The sequence below is a fragment of the Choristoneura fumiferana genome, chromosome 5 (genome assembly GCF_025370935.1).
Source record: "Choristoneura fumiferana chromosome 5, NRCan_CFum_1, whole genome shotgun sequence".
Taxonomy (NCBI): Eukaryota; Metazoa; Arthropoda; class Insecta; order Lepidoptera; family Tortricidae; genus Choristoneura; species Choristoneura fumiferana.
The window spans coordinates 8,587,259-8,613,681 of NC_133476.1; the positions used below are offsets into that span (position 1 = coordinate 8,587,259).

Below are 26,423 nucleotides of genomic sequence, written 5' to 3' on the forward strand. Positions count from 1 at the left end.
AATAAAAACAAAACGGAATAATGCTACATTGCATATAAGATAGAAAACAGAAAAAGCCTAGAGTCAAAACATCTTAGAAATGTTTTGCACTTTTAAGCGCGCTTAAGAGGTAAATTCCGATTTGTTTACAGCCAATACCTCTTATTTGCGCTGAGACTTAACTAAAAACTTAAATTGTATAAAACATGTAAGCATTTTAACACTGTATTCGGCGAAAAATGCTTCAATTATGGACTTAAAATGATAGTTTATCCAATATATCTGCGTAAACTTGCTAGTTTAGAAGATAAAAAAAAAGTGTCTACAGGCAAAATCGCTTATCTGCAGTACCTTTTGAAGAAAAGCCCTATTTTAACCTACTCGGCGCGAGTATAGAGTAAATAACATAGCCCTATCCTATTAAGGGATAAATTATCTAAATAGAAACACAGAGACGTTTTTAGTATAACTAGCTTTTATAGGTTTTTAGAGCATGCAAACCTTTAAATGCGTTTTCTCGAAACTACATTTCATGCAGATAAGCGATTCTGGTTGTAAGGGGACGATATGTCTTAGTTTACTTGTTGTTTTCTTGATTTTTCTATTTCCATTCCGTTCGCTTTTGCAATTTTATTTTAATTGTAATTACCATTTTCATATACTCCCAAATATGTATTGTTTCTTAAAACTCAGTTCAGATCGCTTTATGTAAACTTCGGAATTTTCCTTTATTTGACGTTGACTCAATTGTAACTTTAGGCTTTTTCAACATTGTAAGTCAATTTTACCGTACCCTTTACAATTTTTATTGTAAAAATCCATTGTCGAGAGGTAAATAGCAATATCGTGTTGATTAACCATAAAGATAGGTGAATCGTTGTGTGCCATGGACGACGCTATTGGCCTATTAGCCATTACCATTATCAGCCACTCGAACTGCACTTGCAAATTATTATCTACAATCATAGGAACTTACGTAATAACTATAGTTACGTTAGCAATAGTAACTACGATACAGCAATATGCATTAAGTATCGAGTGTGTATAGTATCGCTAGTTTCTTCTTCTGTGAGTATTCCGCAATAGAACTAAGTTTCTTTTTTAAAGTTAAGCCTAAGACTGTAAGTCTGACAGTATTTTCATATTTATTTCTAGATACCGGATTTCTCCCTCGATGGAAGCAGCAGCCTGAAACACAACGGCAGCGCCAAGGACCTGGCTTCCGTGATGGAGAACCTGAAGAAAACCAGCCAGTTCTCTCGCCGAGAGCAGGCTCTCAACACACAAGTCACCAGTTCTTCCACACAACAGGTAACCAAAAAACAATTAAATATCCTGACGTCTTACGAAAAAATTGCTTTCCATCTTCGAGAGAAGATAGATTTTTAGAAGAGGATTTTCTGGGGAAAACATTAAAAATAATGCCAAGACAAATGACTAACTTAATGTAGTCCAGAAGATCTTCAGTTCTGGCTGTGGTTCTGGTAAAGTCAATCGTCGAGTTCTACTTTTTTCTAAAGCAGTAAATCTAAAAAATAAATCAAAACCATCTATTTCTGCTAAGCGTATAATTTATATTTTAGAAAAGCAAACGACATAGGCATTCGTGACTTGTTAAATATAAAATGCTTTGGTAATTATGATGGAAAAAAAAATTAACGAAAGTTCGAAATTAAAATTTTATTACCTACGCAACGTAACACGTAACCTTTAGTCTCTGATACTATTTATTTCTATGCACGTTTTAATTGATTATTATCGTATCAATCGCTGACACAATATGAATAAAACTATTCAATAACATCGATTAATAACAACAAGATAAGAAAGATGAATAAATGGCACCATTGGAAACAACTAAATGGTAAACTTGACTAGCTGATCTATAAGATCTGCGACCCGCCTTCGATGAAGCAATGGAGTCCTGACAAGATAAAGGAGGTGGCTGACGCTCTATTTAGTGAAGAAGTAAATATTTAAAGTACCCATTACTCCAATTTTTTGGTCTTTTTATGGACTTTCATGTTCAAAATGTTCTATTTGGCACACACACATCTTTTTATATCCCATATCCTTGTAAGACATGCACTGTACTTCACAGGATTTGCTATTATCGATACTGAAATTAACAATGAAATACTTTGAATACGAAATCGAGAACTGTTAATTAAGTTGTAGCTTTAATACATAATTGTAAATATATTTTTGCTTGGAATGTTATTATATAATACTTTATATTGGCTACGGTAAGAGCTGAAGGAATACAAAATATATATTTTTTTAATTTTATCAAAGGGTAGGCAAACAAGCTACCTAACGTTAAGTGGTCTCAGAGGGATCTTTTCCCAAGTTGTAAAATATAAAGGTATTCGCAATTATACTGATTTCAATAAGCAATCTAAACGGATTAAACTCCGATATTTTAAACTTTTTTCATCATTGACCGCTGAAAATACGTATCATCGGAAAGTCTGAGGTTTTATATAACAAAAACATAAATTAAAAAAAAAACTCGATTTGTCGATAACATCGATAAAAAGCGGTGCTCTCTGCCTACAATCTGTCAATACTTGCACGCAAAATTCCGGGCCCTACTTATTTTGGTATCTAATGTCCAGTCCACACAATTTTTCAAACGTCTCATAATAGTAGTCCTAACTACAAAAAGTTTTACAAGTTGTAATTGTCTAGCAGGATGAATAAAAATTTCTACTGTTCTTTCTACACGCTAGAAAGGTTTTAAGAAACACTCGTTAAACATTAATTAAACCACATTTGATACTATAAACAATATGATAAAAATCTTGATCATATAAACACCATTGCTAAAAATAGACAGATGGTTAGTTCGACACCGGCCTCGGTTGGTTCATAAAATGGCCAGTTTATTTTCAATTCGACCAGTCGTGTTTGCGGTAAAATTTTAAAATAAAATTTAAACTCAACTTTAGTGCGTCAACTGGGGTGTGCCTATTGTGGGAACGGACCGAGACGAGGTCACCGGAATGCATATCATTTGCAGCTGAACGAAATTAGCACTTCTTTGTCTTAGTATTGCAAGAGCAAATTACTGAGCGGTGCTTATATAGGTGTACGCAACAATTTAGACGGCAATTTAGACGTCGAAGACACAATAGATGCGTAATGAGCGCCTTCAGGATATTGTGTTGCTCGCCTGTAAGATCTTAACGGCACTGGAGATCTAAATCTAATGAGCTCAAAGTTTTTAACAAGCACCGTAAATAAATACTTCATATTTATAGTATTTTCCAGTAAGACCAAAAAAATATGAAACTAGTCTGCAGATCTTAAAGAGGATAAAAATTTCCTACAAACATGGGAAACTACTCAGCAACACTCGACAATTCTTACTTCATACTGTCATCATGCAAATTCCCGTTCTGTTTTTAATAAAATTAACGTAATGATTATATCGACAGACTTCAGTTTATTATGTGGGAAACCCGACCAATAAATTGGCATCTGCACAGGCCATAAACGTGACCAAAAAGCAAATCCAATTTGGTAACCCTTTCAGTATGCGTTTGATCTGTACCAAAGATCTGGCAACCGCAACAGTGTCGCTGCAAAGCACGCTTAGATAACTATATCGTCTATATAATTAAATTTCATGACGTGCATAGCAAACGTAATGATATAGTTCAACATGTGTTTAAGAAACATAAATAAAACATAAAAGCTTCGGCTGTGCGAGATACCTCTAGTAATTAATGCCACCGCCTTATGGGCACGCGGGCGCAGCAAGACATGGTGCCTGAGCCTGGCACAGAGCCAACAGCTACGAGACATGGCGTAACATAGGGCACGCTGGTAAAAGGTACGCCACTGACACTCCAGTGTAATCATTAAACACACTAATTTGTTATCGCACTTCAAAAACATTGGTTTTTTCCATCACGAATAAGCTACTTTTGTTGTTTGTTTAAGTCACTGGGTAATTATTACTTTAGTTCCTTCTTTTCGATTAGACTTTTTCATCTTGCATCGCGAATAGCCCGCCTATCCGTATCAATACGGAAACGAGTGTTATAATTATGGGACAGTACAAACTGGTAAATTATGCGACAGTGACATTCGGTAAATTATGCCATGCTTGATAAAATAACAATAGCATTTCCATTTAAATGCGATATTTTATTAAGTAACACGGGCTCTCCCACACTAAGTCAAGCTCAAAGTCGTATCAGTGAGTATTTGGACTCAGCCAAGATTCAGATGCGAGGTTCAAGGTCTTGTCGAGATAAAGTTCGAGCGTGCCTACCGCCATTTGTTGCATCTCACCCACGCGTTCTGAATGTTCTGATTCATTCGATCCGCTTCTCAATTACGGCATTCGATGCCAAAATATACTTTGCCATATTTTTTCAAAGGCATAAACTTACTTATTATTATACAATGGACTCTTTAGCGTTCAGTGCTTTGTTGTCACGATCGCCTTCAAATTAAGTAGCGCGTATAAGTTTTTGCATGTCGCGATATTGTATTTAACGAGATAGACATGGGCTGGGTTTCAGAAGTTACAGATGGACTTCAGGGAGAGATAAAAATATAAGAGAGCCACGTGACTATTCGAATACGTAGGTATCGTTACTCGTCAACTGTCGATTGTTAAGCGATATTTTGAAACAAAACATTATTTTCCGCGTTATTTTCGTATTTCTATTTTGTCGTAGCCCTGGCTCTTATTTTCCTCGGTCGTAAGTGCGCCAAGACGCGTGACGGCTGCACGTACAAACTCCTCTAACATTGGCACTGAACCCGCAGTTGTAGTCTAGATAACGAATTCGGAGGACGTCTGTTATTATCAGACCACAAGTGTTCATTATTCTTGTACGCCAGAACGGGAATACGGCAGCTTTAAAGAGAAACGTGGCATTTTCCACGTTACCGAGGTTAATATTCTTGTTTACTAGCAAATGCACTATCTCCACTTCATAACAATAATTGTCGATATTCACTAACAATAATTTTATGTTTGTTGCAGATGGTTTCGAGCACTACGTCTAGCAGCGCTGCATCTAGTCAACGACTCCAGGGCTCATCCCAGAGACTCCAGCACAGGACCGCGTCCGAAATGAAAGCGAGTTCCATGAAGTCAGATCTCACGGAGCTTAAGAGCTCCATCTCTGAGATGAAGAACTTGAGCAACACAGCTTCAATGAACTTTGGAAGGTTAGTTAGTGTAGTGAGTCAACACGAAATACATAGCTCGGAGCAAAAATTGCGCAAGACCACCGTGACAGCAACACGTGCCAATGTTTAGAAAATGTTTTTGTCAATAGGCGTTTAAGACAACACACAGACGGTTTCTCGTTAACACTAAAGCCGCTTAATGGCATTTGCCACATGCCGGTTGGAGTTAGCTCACCTGAGCGACCTTGGCCCTCCGCCAATTCTCACCCGATGTTTCCCTGCCCCGTGTTTGCAGTTCCACGCCGACAAACAATAGCAACGCTCCGGTTCTCGGGAGTCGAACAACGAATTGTTTTTAGTACATAATAGTTTCATGTACGTAAATAGTGCCAACTTATTTATAAATTATGATTCTATATTTGTTGACACATACTTAATTAAATATGTGGTTGTTTATTTTCAGGCTGAGAAGTTCCATGGAGAACATCGTGGATCAGGGAGATTTAGGGGAGAGCAGTTTGCCTGACATCAGAGACCTCAGTGACATGGGTGATATGGGCGATATGGGTGACATGTGCGAGCTCTCTGGAGATGGACCACTAGTCACCTTTCCCGAATCCGATACCCCACCCCCTGTCGGCGAGAAGCCTTTACTTGTTGCGAACGCTGCGTCTATCAATGCAAGTTTAAACTCGGCTAATAAATTAAAGTACAGTGCTGCTCAAGTGTCATCAGCAAGCTCGACTAGGGTCGTTACCGACGGATACAGCGCCTCTAACTCGAAAGCCAACAGTTCGCGGATGCAGCATCTACAACACGGAGATATCCAGTATGCAGAAAGAAGCGCTGCCGGGGCCTCTCGCAAGCTGCTGCAAGCGGAAGGACTAGCTGCCGAACAAAACGCCGCGTATCATCAAGTAAGTTTGAAATTCACTAAATACAAAGTGTTTTCCATTATCAATGTTCAACTACCGGTTTATTACCCACAACTCACAAAACAAGCACCACGCATGTGCAATGCTTGCGTTATATAGGTAGGTAGCATATCAACTTGTACAAGTGTTGTCTCTCCCGCGTCTGCTAGTAGGAGCCAGAAAGGCGCGCCGAAGGACGTGACCTCGCCAGACGACGGCCGATCGATATCTGTACTAGTTCAACGCCTCAGTAGCGGCGCCGGAATGCTTAGTGTAGCGCGACTTCTTGCGACGAGAACACAATAAAAAAGGATGTTGGTGAAATTGCGCGAATTTTCTTTCGGTCGGTAGCGGTATGGCCCGCATAGTCGCCTGGGCTAACAGGATGCTGCGCGGAGGATCGCCGGGGCCGGTGAGATCACACGTCTGTGCGTTATCGCGAGGACGAAGCACGCGCGCTACGCGACTCAGTCGGCGCCTGACCGTCGAACGCGCGAGCGCATGCGGAAGTCAATTATCGCGCATGCGCGCTAAAGTACACGAATAGGCCGCTTATATATAGCAGAGGAATGTCCGCGGGCGGGGGTTCGGCCCCGTGGCCAGTCCACCGCGGCGTCCTGTCTCGCTTCCCTCCGCAATCGCAGAATCCTTCGGTGAGAGAAATTTCCCCGAATAGTTCTTGTTGTCGACCTTCCAAACACATGACGTCTGTACACAAACTTTAAAATAATCACTAAAAGCCCACCAGTTCCGCGCGATTGGCCTATTTCCAATAGAAGCGAGGGATCGTACAATCCGAGCCGTTATGTGGGACTGTTTTCCAATATAAAAGTAGTGTGCCTTCAGACTAGAGCACGTCGCTGTGTCATTTTAACCTATAACCATGTCTTCCAAGCGCCGTCTGAGACCTAAATTACGCATCGCAACCAGTGTAACTATCAAGCCAAATATTTGTTTTGTGAGACATCGCGTTACAAATGTGCTTGTATCAGATACATCACATAATAGTGTTTTCAAAGTGATAAAAAGTTCATCATGTACTGAGGTCAAATTAGACGTATTTTCCAGTAATCATAATATTCACTGTATGACTTTGCGTCATTGAGAATTCGACAAGTTGTTGCCGCATCGAATTAGAATACTAATAGAGTCATTAGCGTTTTAGTTGAACGCGGTTCAATTTGTAACGCGAGGCATTTTTATGGTTACAGGAGCAGCGATCGCTCAAGGCAGGCGAGATATCATCACAGGAAGCGAAAAACATGTCTGCGACGAGTTCAAAGCTGCAGACGGAGGCTTTCAGCGCGGAAAAGAAGGCCATGGCTTCTGCTCAGGCGCTGCACACCGTGACGTCGAGTGGCATGTTCAGTCACAAGGAGCACTCCAGCGTCGCTCATTCAAACATGACTATCAAAAACCTTTCCACGAAAACAATGCTATCATCACAGGTAAGTGTGCTGACAGTTTTTTTTTTATATTTACGGAATATCTTTTATCATATTTCGAAATGTTTCGTAACATTTGATTGGGTGGGTTGTGGATAATTAACTCAATATTTTTCATCTGATTGCAGATGAGCCAGTTGCTAAATGGCACTGCGAAGCCTGGCGACGAAGATCTATCAAACCTAACCTTTGAAGATTTAGATAGGCTGAATGCAAATTCTAATCAGAAAGACGTTGAATCAGCAATAACTAAATATTCCACCCGAATCAATGCATTTATTACGTCTATCAATAATAATCAAGTGGATATGAAAACTGCTTCAGTTCATTTTAACAAATTAAATGAGATAGTGAGAAGAGCGTGGGCAGTGCCTACATACGGCCATGAGCTAGGATATTCCCTGTGCAATACACTGCGAACATCAGGAGGCCTGGACATTCTGATGACTAATTGCCTTGAAACAAGCAACCCTGATTTACAATTTTCATCTGCTAAACTTCTTGAACAATGCCTGACTACTGAAAACAGAGCACATGTTGTCGAAAACGGCCTTGAAAAAGTTGTGAACGTAGCTTGTGTTTGTACAAAACACGCGAACTCAGTGGATCACTCTAGAATAGGAACAGGAATTTTAGAACATCTATTCAAACATAGCGAAGGAACTTGCAGCGATGTGATTAAACTGGGAGGCTTGGATGCTGTATTATTCGAATGCAGAAAAAACGACGTAGAAACCCTACGACATTGTGCGACAGCTCTTGCCAACTTGTCTCTATATGGAGGTGCTGAAAACCAAGAAGCTATGATCAAACGAAAAGTACCTATGTGGCTTTTCCCGTTAGCTTTCCACACTGATGACAATATCAAGTACTACGCCTGTTTAGCAATCGCAGTTTTGGTAGCTAACAAAGAAATTGAAGCAGCGGTATTGAAATCAGGTACATTAGACTTGGTAGAGCCTTTCGTTACATCACATAATCCGTCCGAGTTCGCGCGTTCGAACCTTGCACATGCTCACGGACAGAGCAAAAACTGGTTGCAACGACTTGTTCCGGTATTGAGTTCAAAGAGAGAAGAGGCGAGAAACCTTGCAGCATTCCACTTTTGTATGGAAGCTGGGATTAAAAAACAACAAGGCAATACAGAAATATTTAGAGAAATAGGAGCGATAGAATCATTAAAGATAGTCGCCAGCTGTCCAAACGCAGTCGCATCTAAATACGCAGCACAAGCTTTACGACTTATTGGCGAGGAAGTGCCCCACAAACTGTCACAACAGGTACCTCTGTGGTCTATCGAAGATGTTCGAGAATGGGTGAAACAGATAGGATTCACCGAATATGCCAATAACTTTTACGACAGTCGAGTAGATGGAGATTTATTGTTACAACTGACCGAAGAAAATCTTAAGGAAGACATAGGCTTACAAAATGGAATCAAACGGAAAAGGTGAATATATCTTATAGCTAATAATTGCTCTTATGTACAGTGAATTAATTGGTAAAGTCGAGGTCAAAGACATATTTACACTTACCTTGTCACTATATGCCTTCCGAAAATTTTATACAAAAAGTTCAAACACTAAGACAGCGACAAGGTAGTAAAGGGTAAACATATCTTTAACCTCGACTCTACTTATTTGTTGTTAGTAACTAAAGTTGACATAAAATCGATTTTTGACGAACAAAATGTATCTTTTTAGATTCACACGAGAACTCCAGCAGTTAAAGAAAATGGCTGACTACAGTTCTAGAGATACGGGTAGCCTCAACGAATTCTTAGGAGGAATTGGTCCAGAGTACACTATCTACACATATTCCATGTTGAACGCGGGAGTCGACAGGGAGTCCATCAGAGGGCTAAGCGACGAGCAACTGGAAAACGAATGCCGCATAGTCAACAGCATACACAGGCTACAAATCTTAAACGCTATCAAAGGTAAGATGGCTATCAATCATTTTAACAGTTTCCTGCATTATGCAAGAGACGAGATATTTTTATGATGGTCGTAATATCATAAACTCATTTCCTAGTAACTGTTCACGTTCGTAAACCGTCTCTATTATAAATTTTGTCGAAAACATGTAGGACATCAAAGGCGCGACAAAAATATTAGGTCGATTACTTTATTAAAAGCCTAACACGAAAAATGCATTAAGGCTACTATCACGGCAGAATCAATCTGCCAAAGCTTTAGGGTGGAGTGGAACATCGCTATAGCACTCAATACTCAAAGATAATAGCTATGCAAATATAAATACTGCGTCATATAGCATATTCCATATCCAAAATATTCCGGCGAAGATTATAGTAACTAATGACCTAAATTTCAAGAAAGTTCAATATTTATCTTCTCAATTTCCAGTTTACGAAAGCACACTACCAAGTAAAGGAGAAGAGAACCTGGAAAAGAATTTGGATGTGTTCGTGAGCTACCGGCGCTCTAACGGTTCACAGTTGGCCAGTTTGCTGAAAGTCCATCTTCAGTTGAGAGGCTTCACAGTATTCATTGACGTAGAAAGGCTAGAAGCCGGCAAGTTTGACAACAACCTTCTGCAGAGCATAAGGCAGGCGAAACACTTCCTATTGGTCCTCACGCCACACGCGCTGGATAGATGCAAACACGACAATGATCAAAAGGATTGGGTCCATAGGGTAAGCCTAAAATTATCTACTAAAACCATATAACATTTAGAATTATTGCTAGATTAAGATTACGATGACTACAGCTACAGCAACGTAAGAGATAATGGTCGAGACTAAATATTAGGTGCATACTCGTAGATTATCCAATGATAACTGAGATAGGTCTCGATTCAAACTGCCTTAGATATTTATCTAATACTGTAGCCGAAGAGCAACACTCTCTTATTCACTTCACATTGGTGAAATACCTACGGTTCAGCAAATTCAATTAGCTCCAATTACTGACATAGGAAAGAAGTGACTATTAATGAACTGAAATGTTTCGTTGTGGATGTGGATGTGACTAATGTACCTAATTGTTGCCCTACAGGAGATAGTGGCGGCGTTGCAGTCCCAATGCAACATCGTGCCAATTATCGACAACTTTATATGGCCAGAGCCCGAGGAGCTGCCAGAAGACATGCGCGCGGTATCAAAGTTCAACGGCGTACGGTGGATACACGATTACCAGGACGCATGTGTTGAGAAACTAGAAAGGTAACTCGCATTTGATTACCTGATTACCTTGATACCTTTCATAATACACACGGTAGCGACTAGAACTTAGAAAAACATTTGAAGCTTGGGTGACGTGGTTAGTGAGAACCATTTGAAAAATCAGGTTACGGGACGTTAAGCGCCCTGAAGCTTTTGGTGCTTACTGAACTGTCCTCTGTCTAAAAACATTTAATGGCTTGTTAAGCTTTGATGTAATCCGTCGGTTGCACAAGCAACTACAGATTTTAAAGTTATCGAGCAATCAACACAAATTGTTTGTTTTAATGAGAATGGTCGATAAAATCATCAATAAGACATGCCTTAATGCCTTTAAGACGCAATTTCCATTGGTTCTAATTTGAACCAAATCACGCGGCCGCAGTCAAAATACAACTGAACTAATGCTCCATTTTCCAACAGTTTTCTCCGTGGCAAGTCGAACCTCGCCAACCGCTTGGACAGCCTGCGTCCGCGGGACGTATCAGCCCCAGGCACCGCCACCATCGGCCGCGGTCCTCCCAACTACCAACGCATGGCTTCCTGCGAGAGTCGGGGGAGCGACAAAAACGATTGACTAGAGGCCGCTCACACATTGCCGCCTATTAGGTACGCAGTCGACTTCTAGTGCATTGGGTTCGGGATAGTAGCCAAAAAATAATTGTGACACAGACGAATCCCGAAACGACCTGACCTTATTTGCAGAAGGATTAGATGACAAAAAAGGAACAACTTCTAGAACACGACTAGAAACATTATAAACAGAAGGAAATCTACTTCACATATAAATATATCTATCTATTTAGATAGCACAACAAGTAGTAATCAAATCGGGCACAATGTTCAAGGACTAAATGTTTAAATGACATGATCGCAAAACGTATAATTTGCTATTGATCAGGTCGTTTTGGAGATCTAGTCACCAGTCCTTTTTACACCGACCCGGCTTTATCACTTTAGCAGTGACTTAATATAAGCGTGTTCTTTTATCAAAAGCGCTATTTCGATACAATTTAGTGCTAGGTTTATTTTTATAGCCAGCGGCAAATCAACATGTTTATAAAGTAATTTTTTATAGTTTACGTAGATATACTTTAATTGTTTATTTTGTCCACAGACCACGTAGACGCCACCAATCATCCCTAGAAACAGCTTCGCCAGTATTCTCCCTTAGCTGCGACCAACTATCGGTTGGAAACGCATCTAAAACCACATCCCCAATGAAATCATTGCACAGTTTGCCCGAGCGACTCTCAGAAAGCAGCGACAATCTAGACTTTAACGACGCCGAGGTGAATTCACGTCGCTGCCGCAGTTGCGAAGGGATGCTAGACGCAGACGAGCAATCGCACTCCCTACACGCCCCTGTAGAAGCTGCCACGCAAACTAAAAGAAAGAAAAACTTCATGGACAGATGCGTAAACAAAGTCAGACTATGTTGATGGTTGGTAGATGGACGGTGAAACGATACGCAGTGTGTGCCTGTATTATTGCAGTGTTTGCCTTATTGGACTTATCACATGTTTATGTGAATCTTATTTTAAAGTACAAAAGTGTGCACAATTGTGTATATATTTGTGTATGTTGATGTTAAAACTAATTATATTTGTGTTAGTTATACACAATTAGACGCCCGCAATAAATCCGCTGTTAATTGGATCAATATCTATATATATAAAGCTCAGTAACATTGTATTGTTCCTTTAAAAGTTGACCGTTGAGGGCTGCAAAATTAATTTATGAAATTGTAATCTCATTGAGTGCATGTGTTGGATTGGACCAGTGAGATGTGACAAGTGATTGCTACCCGGCCATGTTTCAAGAACATCGCCCGAGGTGGTGACTGTGTTTATGCCAGTTTGCTATTCGTTGTAGTATGGCAAATTGCTTTTATGTTTTCTGACTCGCAATACATAATGAATTATTTAATTTATCTCTCTATCTCTTCACTCTCTATACAAAATACTATATGAATTTATGGACATATTTTATTTCTTATTTTAGTGTCTTGCCAATAAAGTATAGTTAGTGTCAAATGCGCAAATTATACAAAATTACAATATGCATAATGTGATAGCTTAGATCTTTTAGAAATTATTTTATATGAAATAATGAAATCACTAGTTTTACTTTTTATTTAACTCTTCAGCACTCTTATTACAATTCGTCTTGTACCTTATAATGTTGAAAATTGTACAAAATTTTACTTTAGATTAAATTAAATTGTTAATGTAGTCATTGATTATAATGAGTTAACCATCAAATTAAACATTATTATAATTATATTCCTCGAAAAATTATATATTTATGTACTAGCTCTAACAGTGAAATAAATGGTATTATTAAAGTAAACTGCTTGCTTATTCTCATTACATAAATCTTGAAACCATGAATTTGTAATCATTCCTAGAAACATAGCTAAACTTGTGGACAAAGATAAGTTTTAATAGTAGTAGCATATAAATCATCTCTATTGAAAAATGCTTTAAAACATGTTGCACTTTGCCACATAAGATCCGAAAAGAGTCATCTCCATATAATAACTCCTATTTTAAATTTTTGAATGCTTATTGCTTCAATATAAAATTAATCCTTATTTCCCTTGTGTATTCTATAACTTGAAAATGACTACCAATTTCACCCATAGATTTTTTTCAAAGTTACTTAATTACTTTGTACTTAACTAACTAAACTATATAAACAAAGCATGAAGTTTAAATTTACCCAGTGTCCTTAACTATCACCATTTTATTCAATGAAGATAATTTTTTGTGTTAACAGCAGAGTTTTTCATTATTACCATTTTAAATAACTTCATTAGGCCAGTGAAGTGCAAAGTACGGCCCGCGGGCCAACTCCGGCCCGCGAAGGGATTCAATCCGATGTTCCTTCAAAGTGAATAGTACCTACCTATATGGCCCGCGATCATAATATGATTTCATTATTTGGCAAAAACATTAAAAGTATAAAATAGAATGGTGTAATTCTGGCCCTCTAAAACTTTCTGGCCCCCCATGAAGAAAGTTTGCCCATCACTGGTTTAGACTATGGAACACTGTTATGGGCAGTACTAAAAACTTATTTCTTGTAACCTTTTTGACATTTTTTTAACAAAATCACTACTGCAGAATCATGAGAATGAAGTCAGTTGTATCAGGAACCTGGTCTTGTCAATCCTTGCTCTACTATCTGTATTATTTATTGTTTTTCACACAGTAAAAATGACCACATAAGCAAGGGCCAAGTTGCAGGCGCAACCACAGGATTTTACTTGGCAGATTTCATGTACTTAACAATAACAGATTTGTGGAACCAAGTTAATTCAAACATAAAAGTCAAAAAACAGGATTTTAGTCAAATCAATTAATCAGAGTACTTTGATTTTTTTTAATTATGGTTTCTATCAATGCAGATCTACAACAAGTAATTAAAACATTGTAACTTACTTATCAACAAAAGCTTCAATTATCTTGCTTGATCTCAGAAATTAACTTTTAAAGAAAATGAGCACTCTTCACAGTCAATGACTACTGTGTTCTCGTTTAAAGGTCTATCACTGTCTTCTAACACATAATTGGAACCACATCTACACATATATGTGTACACACCGTCACAATTATCCATGTCGGATAAATTTATCACATCATATAAGAGACAGTCTGTGTTGCTGTGTTCTGAATTAGATAATTGTGCATCATAAAGTTTCCGTGATTCTGGGTCCCGTAGGATGTTCCAAGCCTCTTGCACTAATAGGAAACGATCGTTGTTGCAATTCACTTTGTCTGGATGGGTAGAAAGAATTAGACTTTGATAACTTTTTTTCAATTCTTCACTGGAAGCCGTTCTTTCACACTGTAGAACTTCATAATAATCAGGAAATTCAGAAGTGCCCGTTTTAATGTTTACGTTAGCCATGTTTACTTTGCTATCTTTTCCAGCTTTGGCTAAATCTTAAATCTTAAATCGACGAGTAACATAATAGAAAGTTAGTAAAGGATATAATAGCTCTTTCATTAATTTAATTAACAACTAGAAATAATTCTGTTATTAAGAAACGGTGCGCGAAAAACAGCACAGCAGCAGAAGCAGATACATATGTCCATATGTGGTCATGGTCATGACGTTTAAGACGTCACTGTCAAAACAAAGGCGCCGCCACATGCAAATCGCTCGACGCTCGTTTCCAGTTCCAGTGTCAAATCTGCAGGGCTAGGTACTACAAACTCGAAGTTCGTGTCGTGCGGTCCTGTCGCTCTCGTATTAAATAGTATAAGTGTCCGCACGACACGAGCTTCGAGTTTCGTATCGCTGCGTTGGCTTTAAAGTGAAAATTGTTATGTTCTTGTTAAGTCACATGTTTCGCACACACTGCCAATACGGTAGAAATGCATTAAATAGTTTCTTTTACGTCTGAATAAGTGAAATTAGATTATCTTCCAAATTGCTTTCTTTCGGAAACCCTTATACTTAACCTAATCATTATCACCAACCTCTGGAATTACAATTTTTATTTTAACTCCAATTTCTTTTATTTGTACCACTCTTACTTGAAGAAATCACTTTTTTGAGTCAAAATATTCGAAATGGAGTCTTCTTAAATCCCACACATATAATATAAAGTAATAACTATTGTGGAATATACAGGAAATAAAGCGCCTTCTATGCAGTAACTTTTGTCACCCTCAAATTATTTGTCATTAGTCTGTGCAAATTGTCAAACAAATAGAGTGCAGGTGCGGCCACATGCAGCCGCTCGTCGCTCGTTTGCAGCAACAAATCAGGTCACGTGATGTGGAATTTCAATGTGATTTTGAATTTCCCATTACTCAAAAAAGTAGCGTCTGTCAAGTCGCCGCGACGACAAGATGGCTGCTTGCACAAATGATCTTGGTCTTGGAAGCTGCAGAGCTACTACGAAACTCGAAACTCGAAGTTCGTATCGTACCGTTCCTCTCGCTCTCGTAATGAAATAGTATAAGCGTCAGAGGGACCTCACGACACGAACTTCGAGTTTCGTAATAGCCCTGCTAATTTCTTAATCTCATTTAGTAGCAGTTGTGGTAGTGTTACAAATAAAAGATTTTGGGTTGAATGATAAATAAAATAAGTGTTTTTGCCGAAATCGAAGGGTTTTTTCCATCGATAAAGCTCAACATTTTCAGAGGGCCTACTCAGAAATTTGAAAATCGAAGTATCGTATCGTACCGTCCCTCTCACTCCTGTATTTAATAATATGAGTGCCAGAGGGACAGAACGATTTTCGAAGTAGCGAACGAATTTCAGAGTAGCCCCCGCAACTTTATCAGTGACCAGATTTGACGTTGGAAACGAGCGTTGAGCGACTTGCATGTGCCCGCGCCTCACTCCTCAAGTGTCAACCAAGTGTAACCTAAAATAATTGTTTGTATTTAAATATTTGAAATAAATAATTAGAAATAATTGGTACTGAATCTCCATTATGCCTACTTGGAATCAAATTCAGTCTCAATTGAGACATCCAAATAACCCTGTCGTATTCTTTGATATTACCGTTGGCACTATGGTAAGTAAATTATTCCGAAGTAAACAACAAACATTTATTAGAAGATTAATAATATTTATTATGATTTTAACAATTTTTGTATACAATATTTTGCATTTTTATCCAGGAAATAGGGCGAATGATATTTGAATTATTCGCGGATGCGGTTCCAAAAACAAGTGAGAACTTCAGAGAGTTCTGTACCGGCGAATACAGAAGGGATGGTGTTCCTCTAGGTTACAAAGGCGCTACCTTTCACAGAGTAATCAAAGACTTTATGATCCAAGGCGGAGATTTTGTTAATGTAAGTTATATTATATCCCATGTTCAAAATAACTAATAAGTAACTATTTCTCAAAAAGTTGTCCTTTTTTAGTTGTCAACTTATTAATATATATATATCCTGATGCTATTTTAACACAAAAAATAAGTAATATTGTGTTCAAATATATACAAAACCTTGTGGTAAAGGTGATCTTTGTTGTTGGATACAATAGAAAGTGTTGAAGTAGTTACAGAATTACTATTTTTCCCTCAGAAGATTTCATTATGTTTTCCTGATGTCAAGAAATTTTGGATGTTCTATGCAGTTTATATTTTATGATCTCGTCCTTTCAGTGTTAATAATTTCTTGACAAACTGATTTCTTGTCAATTTCAGGATGGGACAACTTTTTGATAAATACTTGATTATCTTTTAAAGCCCTTAGTATTCCTGACTAACTTGTATTCCATAGCATTAACCTCAAACTCTTACTACTACTCTCTTTAAATTGCATACAAAAGTAAGATACTATCCCACTTCATAAACGCAAAAGTTTGGAGGGATTGATTCTGAATTTGGAAATAGTTAAATAGTTATTTGTTAAAAGTTTTTAGTTAGTTAGTGGTAAAACCAAATTTTGGGAGAGGTCCAAAAACAAGACATAGTATAGGTACTATTGCGATGGAAGGGTTCTACATTAAAAAGGTCCCTTTATTAGTGAAGAATACATTGTGTCATAAATTTATAATTTGATAAAAAAATAATTTATGTAGAAATTTTATACTAAACATAAATTTACATGAACATGACAGACAGCATTTTCACAGAAATAAAAAAAGTCAAAATTTTAATGTATCTAGTTTTGTCTATTTTGCCAAAATCAGCATTTAAAGTTAGAAGTAGTAGAAATAGTAGAATATTGTCAGATATAAATTAAAAAATAATAATTAGAAACTACTGGTTGAAAGTAATGTTTCAATGTTTTACAGGGTGATGGAACAGGTGTTATGAGTATTTATGGAGGTAGCACATTTGCAGACGAAAACTTTGGCTTGAAACATGATTCACCAGGATTACTTTCAATGGCCAACAGCGGGAAAGACACCAATGGATGCCAGTTCTTCATAACTTGTGCTAAGTGCAACTTCTTAGACAATAAGCATGTGGTTTTCGGACGTGTCATAGATGGACTATTAGTGATGAGAAAAATAGAAAATGTACCCACAGGTCCTAATAACAAACCCAAAATACCTGTCACTATATCACAGTGTGGACAAATGTAAATAAAAACTATTTTTTAATAATTCCTAGGTTTTTATTCTTTCCTAGTTAACAAGAGAAAACATAGCCATGGCTTAGCCTTCTATTGCTCTATAATAAATAATTTTCATTCAATGAAATCTTACAATAGACATCACAAAAAGCTTTCTTACACTTGGTAACAATTTTTTATGATATATTTTAAATGTCATCAACTTTTTAATGCATGGTCACTGAAGAGTAGATTTCTTGGGGTCATTGTTGCTGTTCCATATCTGTTGCCAACCTCGGCTATGAATGCACCTTCCATTTTCTTGGCAACTTGGTCAAAGAATAAATTCGATAAATGGGAATGGAAAGCTGAACGGAACTCAAAATTTATATGGAAGTCTACAACACAGGATTGTTGTTCCCTTTTGAGGCCAGGGCTGAATCTCCATATAGTGAGTAGATGGTGAAACAGTCTGCCATCTGTGCATTCGGCTTTTACTAGATGTGGTTTTACTAGGGTCACAAATGAGGTGTAGCTTTCGTTTATAGGGGGGAACCCAACAATCAGGTCTGCCTTAAGGTGGTTAGGAGTCTTTGTTCTGACGTGGGACTGTTTGCACCAAGGTACGAATTTGTAGTAATTTTCTACATCTGAAACCACTTCAAACATCTGTTCCATTGAGTATCTGAAAGACAGAAAGTTCAAAGTAAATATACTTGTGAAATCTACTTATTTATTTATTTAATTTAACATTATTAATACAGTAATAATACGATAACCATGGAAGGGCATTGCAAAATTATATACTTATATAACATACTATACTCCTGAGCCCTGAAATATTTTAATTGGTGTAGTGCATGAGCATCATAGGTTTTGTAATACTGGAAATGTTTTTTTTTCAACAGACAAATCAGTAGTCCTTATTATTATGTTGCTTGAGATCAAATTGTTGTGTGATTTATATTTAAAAACATTTTGATATCGAGAAAATGTTGTGTCTATGGACACAGAATAGAGGGCCATATAACTGTGTTGATTTTGACAGCTGTTCCAAATTTGAAACTTATTACAGTACTATTTGGTACTGTAATGAACATTACATTACTGCTATTACCTTCTAATGCTGGTCATTGCCAATGGTTTCTGAACACTCATTATTCATTGAATAATTTGTACTTTTTTGTTTGTTATTTTTTGTTATTTGTGTTTGCATCCCTATATACTTGTGTTTTTTATACTGCTTACTATGTATTGGTGTTCAATAAAGAGTTATTGTATTGGACTTTAATAGTACATTCAACAGTTATTCTCAAAATTGATTGGTTTATAAAGTACATACACCAGGATTCATGATATATTGGCACTTGTAGAGTAAGAATGATTATTGAGCATGTTATTTTCCAAATCAATGGACTGTAATTGTTATATTACAGTAAGCAATTATGCTAATGACCCGTTTCATCTTACATGGCATTGTGTTATATCATGACGTCACTCAGAGAAATTAATGTGGGTGTGGTTCTATTGAATGCTGTTTTCAGGAAAAGGTACCTTCTATAACTTATCATTATCAGGCATTAATTTTATTGAATTAATTGCAATATTCATGGCAGCCTAGTAGTTTAACCTATGGCCTTTTAAGCAAAGCGCCAAGGTTTGAGCAGCTCGCATCTCTGAGTAATATTATGTGCAAAATTACATTTGAAATTTATTGTTAACTTTATGGTGAAGGAAATATCATGAGTACATTTTTTGCTTGTATCTTTCTTTATTGTATTAAATTAATGAGATAAAAATGTTTTTCATATGGAGTTAATTCACCCATAAAATTGATAAAAGGAAATTTAAAAAACAGCATAACCTGTTTAATTAATTATTCAAGGCATTTGGACGTAAAGAAATGAAAGTGCCATACTAACTTTAGTTTAAAATTTTCTAAAAAAAAACTTACCCAACCAACTGTCTCCCACGATATTCGCGGCTTCGACTGGCTTTAGGAAAGGTGAAGAATGTACGCTTCTGCTGTCCGAAGCCATGACATTGGCAGTGATTCTTGCTCCCTTCATGACGCCTATTTATGTAATGACCCTGAAAACTAGAGGAAGTAACATTTTAAAAATTGCGCTTAATGTCTTACCGCCTTTCTTGAGGCGATCACTTTAGTTAAAAGAAACAAAAATAAGGTATTGTAATTACACACGAATATATACACACTATTTCACAATAAATTAAGTGTTACCTTAAGAAATCTCGATTTGAGAGAAGTAGTCTGGAAGCAACATTATAATATTTCAAAAGTACCATTTTGTGCTTTTTGAACTTAAGCGTTTATCTGTCTGGTATATTATAACTGTGAAACATTTTTACAAGAATTCCATTTGCACTTTTTATTGAATCAAATTTTCTTCGATACGACTACTCGTCGACTGGTGTTGGTCGAACCCTGCTGTGTGAGTGACAGTGACAGTGACTGACAAGACAGGCGGAACTGCCCTGTCAAAAATGACACTGACACGTCCAATTTCCTTGCCACTACTCAGTCACATGCCATCAGCCATTGCCAGTTAAAAAATATTTCTTCCAGATGGCACGTTCTCCCACAGAGTACCTTTTTATTGTTCTCCATTATTTTAGTGTTGAGTTTGCATTTGGGAAGCGTGCTGTTGATGAAATACAAACAAAAAGCGTATTTAAAGTAGACAGATGGTGGTAGACAGAGTACAGTAATGCAATACAGATACATACATACATACATACATACACATACATACATACACATACATACATTGTTGGTACATAGTGCTGTTTGTTTGTTTGGTTGGTTGGTTGGTTGGTTTTTTAGAAAAATATGGCTCTGTCCATTGGAGGACAATTTTGCCAGTGTCTAGTAGGTTTTGCCGTTGTACGGTAAAAAAAATCTATAAAACGAAATATGAGAGGTAATGGTGGATGAACGATGACCTGCTGTTTCTTTATACAATTTTTTGGTAATTCCTGAGAAATAAAAAAAAAAAACTCGAAACTCGAAATTCGTGTCGTGCGGTCTCTCTGACACCTATACTATTTAATACGAGAGCGGGAGGGACGGTATGATACTAACTTCGAGTTGCTGTTGGTACGGCGCAACCTCTATGGTTGTAACAGCTCTATGACGTTCTTCTGTCAAGCTTGTCTTGTCACGAATTTACATAAAAGGAAATACGTTATTACAATTTATGTTATGTTTTAAATAAAAGGCATTGTTGCAAATGATATATTTATATCCCACGCCCAACAATTGGTAGCAGAGCGTGGTTGCCTGCATAAATGCAAAAAGAAATAAAATAACGTAAAAATGGCGTCTTCGACATACCGCTCTATAGAAACGTTAAATAGAAATAATTACGACACCTGGTGTTTGCAAGCCCAGGCCGTACTAATTAAAACCGAACTATGGGATTACGTTAGCGGCGAAAAGAAATTATCGCCAACACCGAACGCCGAAGAAAAATGTAAGTTCGAAAAAATGGACATACAAGCCAGATCGGAACTTATTCTGCTCATCTCGCCGACGGAACTAAAACAAATAAAAGGATGTAAAACATCAAAAGAGATATGGGAAAAACTCAAATCCATACATCAAAGCGCTGGTCCGGCGAGAAAAGCTACACTGTTGAAACAACTCGTGCTGAAGAAAATGAATTCTGAAGAGGATATCCGCGACCATTTAAATAATTTTATGGATGTCGTCGGAAAGCTGGAGGACATGGACGTTAAAATCCACCCGGAACTATTGAGTATCATGATGCTCTACAGCCTACCAGCAAACTATGAAAACTTCCGCATCGCCATTGAGTCACGAGATGTGCTGCCTGGTCCAGAAGAATTACAAATAAAAATTGTTGAAGAAAACGAAGCCAGAAAGCAAACAGAACCGAATGACACCTCATCAAGGTCCGAAGCACTTTATGCTAAACAGAAGAGGAAGGTCGTCGTCTGTAAACACTGCCATAAAAAGGGCCACACTACAGAGGCATGTTGGTCAAAGAAAGAAGCCACTAGCCCACAGAAAAATAAAAGTCACGAAAAAAATTTCAATGTCTGTTACTCATCTGCAGGCAGCATTGATGACAACCTGTGGTGCCTTGACAGTGGCTGCAGTTCTCACATGACTGGCGAGGAAGAAAAATTCGAAGAATTAACACCTGAAGTTAACACTTTAAGTCTCGCGTCGAAGAAGCACACCACACAAATTAAAGGGCAAGGAAAAATTAGTATCTCTACCAACGACGAAAAATACAACTTGAACGATGCATTGTACGTACCGGAAATAACGACGAACCTCATATCAGTTGGGAAAATAACTGATAATGGTTACAAGGTATTATTTGAAAAAGAAAAAGTATCGGTTATACAAGAAGACACCGTCGTACTACAAGCTTCAAGAAATAAAAACGGACTTTATTATCTGGATTTCAAACCGGAAGAATCAGCAAATTTCACAACGAAGTCACAAGATGAATCGATGTTATGGCACCGAAAATTGGGTCACATCAACGAAAAAGATCTCAAAATGATGGTTTCGAAGCAGATGATGAGAGGACTGGATTTAAATGAAGTAAAGCTAGATACCTGCGAAACTTGTATAAAAGGTAAACTTTCATCCCTACCATTTGCTAGCCATGATCGATTGTCATCTGAAATTTTAGAAATTATACACAGTGACGTCTGTGGACCGTTTGAAACGGAATCGATTGCTGGATCCAGATACTACGTATCCTTCATCGATGACTTCACCAGGTACTGCTGTATCTATTTCATCAAAAACAAAAGTGAAGTAATCGAAAAGTTTAAAGAATACAAAAATGGAGTGGAGCTGTTCACAAAGAAGAAAATTAAGCACTTGCAATCGGATAATGGTGGCGAGTACAGAAGCAAAGAATTTGATGACCTGCTGGCAAAATGCGGCATCAAAAGGAGACTGACAGCACCATACACTCCACAGCAAAACGGCGTAAGTGAACGAAAAAACCGATCACTGCTAGACAAGGCTAGATGTTTAATGATGGAAGCAAATGTACCCTCATGCTTATGGGCAGAAGCAATAAACACAGCAAATTATCTAATAAACCGAAGTCCAGCAAAAGCCTTAAATGGAAGTAGTCCATACGAAAAATGGGTTGGCCGAAATCCAGCCGGAAACCATTTACACATTTTCGGCAGCAAAGCATTCATCTTGAACAAAAGACGAAGAGGCAAATTCTCCCTAAAGCCGTAGAAGGCGTCTTTATGGGATACGCCAAAAATGCCAAAGGATTCAGAGTCTATTTACCTGACCAAAACGATGTTGTAATCAGTCGAGATGTCAAATTCGTCGAGAAGATGTACTATGATGACACTCGTACAAAAATAGTCCCTGGCAACAGCAAACGGGAACCTGAAAAAGAAATGGTGATATCACTTAACAATAAGAAAAATCATCAAAATTCTAACTTACCGATTCAGGATCCTCTTCCCTTGACAGACATGTCCTCCTCAGATGCCACCAACTCTGAAACAAGTATAAATGAAAATCTGTTGCCATCTGAGGATGAGGGGGCCGAAACTGCTGACCAAGACCAAACTTCAATTGAAGAGGAAGAAGGGGCTGAAAGTGATGGATACCAAACTCCACATGAAACAAATGAGAGAACATCGCAAAGGCCTACAAGAAATAAAAAGAAGCCTACATGGACAACAGACTACTACCTACAAGACGATATGGAAGAAGAAAGCTTGCTCGTGTCGGATATGACATACTTGTCTGAACAAAATGAAACTGAAGACGACTGGCACGACGCAATCAAAGCTGAAATAAAAGCACATATTAAGAATGAGACGTGGAAAATCACGAAGAAAACCAGTGGCATGAAACTCATCGACTACAAGCTTGTTCTTAAAACAAAAACTGGACCGGATAATACGGAAACAAAGAAGGCAAGACTTGTTGCTCGGGGATTCACCCAAAGACCTGGAATAGACTTTAATGAGACTTTCGCACCTGTGGCCAAGTTAAGCTCCATCAGAACCGTCGTTGGAATGTCTGTCGAAGAAGGCATGAAATTAAAGCAGATGGATGTCACGACAGCGTATCTGAACGGCGACATAGAGGAAGACATCACTATGAAGGTACCTGAAAACCTGGAAAAGTATGTGACAGAAATAATTATCGATGAGAGCGGAAATAATGAGCTGACTATATACAACAAAGCTAAAGACATGTTAAAACGTATTAGAGACATTAAGGGAGAAAAAGTCTGCAAATTACAACGATCCTTGTATGGTCTAAAACAATCCGGGAGGCAGTGGTACATCCGATTAGACACGGAATTACGTAATATTGGTTTTGTTCCATCACAAGCAGATCCGTGTGTATACATACTACAGAAAGGAGGAGCTAAAGTAATCACAGCCATATGGGTAGACGATTTACTAATAGCTTACAACTGTCCTAAGACGATGCAAGAAATCCAAACAATGCTTGCACACAAATTTGAAATAAAAGATCTGGGAATACCACAGAGAATGCTCGGAATTGATTTTAAATACACTAAAGATACACTATTTATTAACTAAAATTTAAAATGGACGAATGCAAAGCAACGAGTACCCCTATAGAACCAGGGCTAACGCTTGAAGCGGACAAAAGTACAAAAGATAAAGAATTGCCATATAAAAACTTGATTGGAACACTTATGTATCTAGCAGTAGCTACGAGACCTGATATTATGTTCGCAGTCAGTTACCTCTCGCAATTCAACGATAGCTACAGTGCCGAACACTTCAAGAGTGCCAAACGTGTGTTAAGATACCTCAAGGGCACATCTAGTATCGGTCTAAATTTTAAGAGAACCGAACAAGAATTGTATGGCATGGCAGACGCAGACTGGGGCGCCTGCAAATTAGACCGCAAGTCTTTCTCCGGGTACTGCTTCATATACGCAGGAGGCTGTATCAGTTGGTCGTCGAGGAAACAAAAGAGCGTAGCGCTTTTACAGCAGAGGCGGAGTATTGTGCGTGTACTGAGGCAGCAAAAGAAGCCATACACCTGAAGTTGCTATTTAATGACCTGGGGATTCACATAGATTGCGTCAAGATTTCAAATGACAATCAAGCCGCATTGAAGCTCAGTCAAAACCCTATAGTTTCATCAAAATCCAAGCACATCGATTTGAAGATGCACTATATAAGAAACTGCATTCAGAATAAACAAATACGCTTGGAATATTTGAGACAAAGAAGATGGCGGCTGATTTACTGACGAAGGGGCTATCAGGGCCACGGCTCAAGGAGCTGATGATCCACTTCGGGCTGGCATAGAGTCGCGAGGAGGAGTGTTGGTACGGCGCAACCTCTATGGTTGTAACAGCTCTATGACGTTCTTCTGTCAAGCTTGTCTTGTCACGAATTTACATAAAAGGAAATACGTTATTACAATTTGTTATGTTTTAAATAAAAGGCATTGTATTGCAAATGATATATTTATATCCCACGCCCAACAGTTGGAGTTTTTCGTAGTAAGCCTTGCTGACTGATAGTGATAACTGGTGATAACGTAACGAACGTAACGTAACGTAACAGCAGGCCTACTACGAAACGAAACTCGAAGTTTGTATCATACCGCTCTTTCGCTCGTATTAAATAANCCAGAGCGAACCGCTTCTTCCGTGCTATATGGCCTGCCCGTTGCCACTTCAACGAGCTAATTCGCTTGGCTGTGTCAGTGACCCTTGTTCTTCTACGTATCTCCTCATTTCTGATTCGATCCCGTAGAGAAACAAGCGTAGCTCTCTCCACAGCTCGCTGAGTAACTGTGAGTCTATTAATAAGACCTATAGTGACCATTTATATTATTAGAATCCTTTATTTACCTTGCGAAGCCGTGGTGGCCGAGTGGTTTGACCTATGGCCTCTCAAGCAGAAGATCGTGGGTTTTTGAGTTTATAGAACATGCACCAAATCACAATTGTTTATCACAAGCTTTACAGTGTATTATTATGGTGTGTGTGAAGTTCCCATTTCGCACTGGGCCCGCTTTGGAAATAGAGCCCGAGCCCTCTCGTTCTAATGAGGCGTATACAGGCCGTGATGTGATGTGTTGTTGTTGAGAAACCGAATCACGGGATGGAAATTTTTCATAATCAATTTGGCTTTGATTTGTTTGGCAAATGCGTGAGATGTCAATGACATTAGTAGGACAAAGGTCCACCCCGGTACGTGATTCAGTGTCCTGGAATGTACTTTTACTACTACATGTAAGATGGTTATGTAGTGGTTATGTATGTTACAAGAAGAAAAGCGGACACCGGGAGGCCAGTTCTTGCGTTACAGGGACGTCCTAAAGCGCCATCTTACCGCATGTAACATCCCATGCGAGAGTTGGGAAGATCTCGCGAAGCAGAGACTGGAATGGCGCAGCTCTGTAAATAAGGCTGTTGCAAATTTTGAGACGCATCGCTTGGAACACCTGGATGCGAAACGTCTTATTATAGACCCGCCCGAGACCTTCCTACACTTGCACGTATAATGATAGTGGTCAATTACATTGCGCGCCCTGTAATAGGACCTTTAAGACTAAGTTTGGCTTTGCCAGCCATATTCGGGCACATAATAAACAAGCCTAAAGGTTCGCCTTTGTCGAACACGACATGGAGGACATCATCATCATCATCATCATCATCATATATGTTAC

At 38.3% G+C, this 26,423-nt stretch overlaps 4 protein-coding genes across 7 annotated transcripts in view; 3 read left to right on the top strand and 1 right to left on the bottom strand.

Annotated features, from left to right (window-relative positions):
• Positions 1–13,200, top strand: part of Sarm (sterile alpha and armadillo motif) — a 134,457-nt gene extending 121,257 nt beyond the window's left edge. For 3 of the 4 annotated variants that reach the window (XM_074087742.1, XM_074087743.1, XM_074087744.1), the window contains 10 exons: positions 1,135–1,290; positions 4,985–5,172; positions 5,597–6,050; positions 7,259–7,495; positions 7,621–8,942; positions 9,196–9,431; positions 9,859–10,148; positions 10,510–10,676; positions 11,097–11,282; positions 11,791–13,196. In XM_074087742.1, coding sequence (XP_073943843.1) covers positions 1,135–1,290; positions 4,985–5,172; positions 5,597–6,050; positions 7,259–7,495; positions 7,621–8,942; positions 9,196–9,431; positions 9,859–10,148; positions 10,510–10,676; positions 11,097–11,250 — 3,204 coding nt within the window. In that variant the 3' untranslated portion in view covers positions 11,251–11,282; positions 11,791–13,196. Of the gene's footprint in view, positions 1–1,134; positions 1,291–4,984; positions 5,173–5,596; positions 6,051–7,258; positions 7,496–7,620; positions 8,943–9,195; positions 9,432–9,858; positions 10,149–10,509; positions 10,677–11,096; positions 11,283–11,790 lie in introns of all 4 variants that reach the window. The other variant, XM_074087741.1, reaches the window with a different exon arrangement.
• Positions 13,201–16,007: 2,807 nt separating this feature from the next.
• LOC141428047 (peptidyl-prolyl cis-trans isomerase H-like) lies at positions 16,008–17,762 on the top strand. Its single transcript, XM_074087747.1, has 3 exons — positions 16,008–16,215; positions 16,322–16,498; positions 17,448–17,762. The coding sequence occupies exons 1-3, from the start codon at positions 16,132–16,134 to the stop codon at positions 17,739–17,741; spliced, it is 555 nt and encodes a 184-aa protein (XP_073943848.1). The 5' UTR covers positions 16,008–16,131; the 3' UTR covers positions 17,742–17,762.
• LOC141428046 (coenzyme Q-binding protein COQ10 homolog A, mitochondrial-like) lies at positions 17,761–20,187 on the bottom strand. Its single transcript, XM_074087746.1, has 3 exons — positions 19,953–20,187; positions 19,665–19,808; positions 17,761–18,395 (listed from the first exon to the last, which is right to left on the bottom strand). The coding sequence occupies exons 1-3, from the start codon at positions 20,015–20,017 to the stop codon at positions 17,930–17,932; spliced, it is 675 nt and encodes a 224-aa protein (XP_073943847.1). The 5' UTR covers positions 20,018–20,187; the 3' UTR covers positions 17,761–17,929.
• Positions 20,188–24,315: 4,128 nt separating this feature from the next.
• On the top strand, positions 24,316–24,783 carry LOC141427718 (uncharacterized). Its single transcript, XM_074087314.1, has one exon. It carries the CDS (start codon positions 24,316–24,318, stop codon positions 24,781–24,783), a length of 468 nt encoding a protein of 155 aa, XP_073943415.1.
• The last annotated feature ends 1,640 nt before the right edge of the window (positions 24,784–26,423 follow it).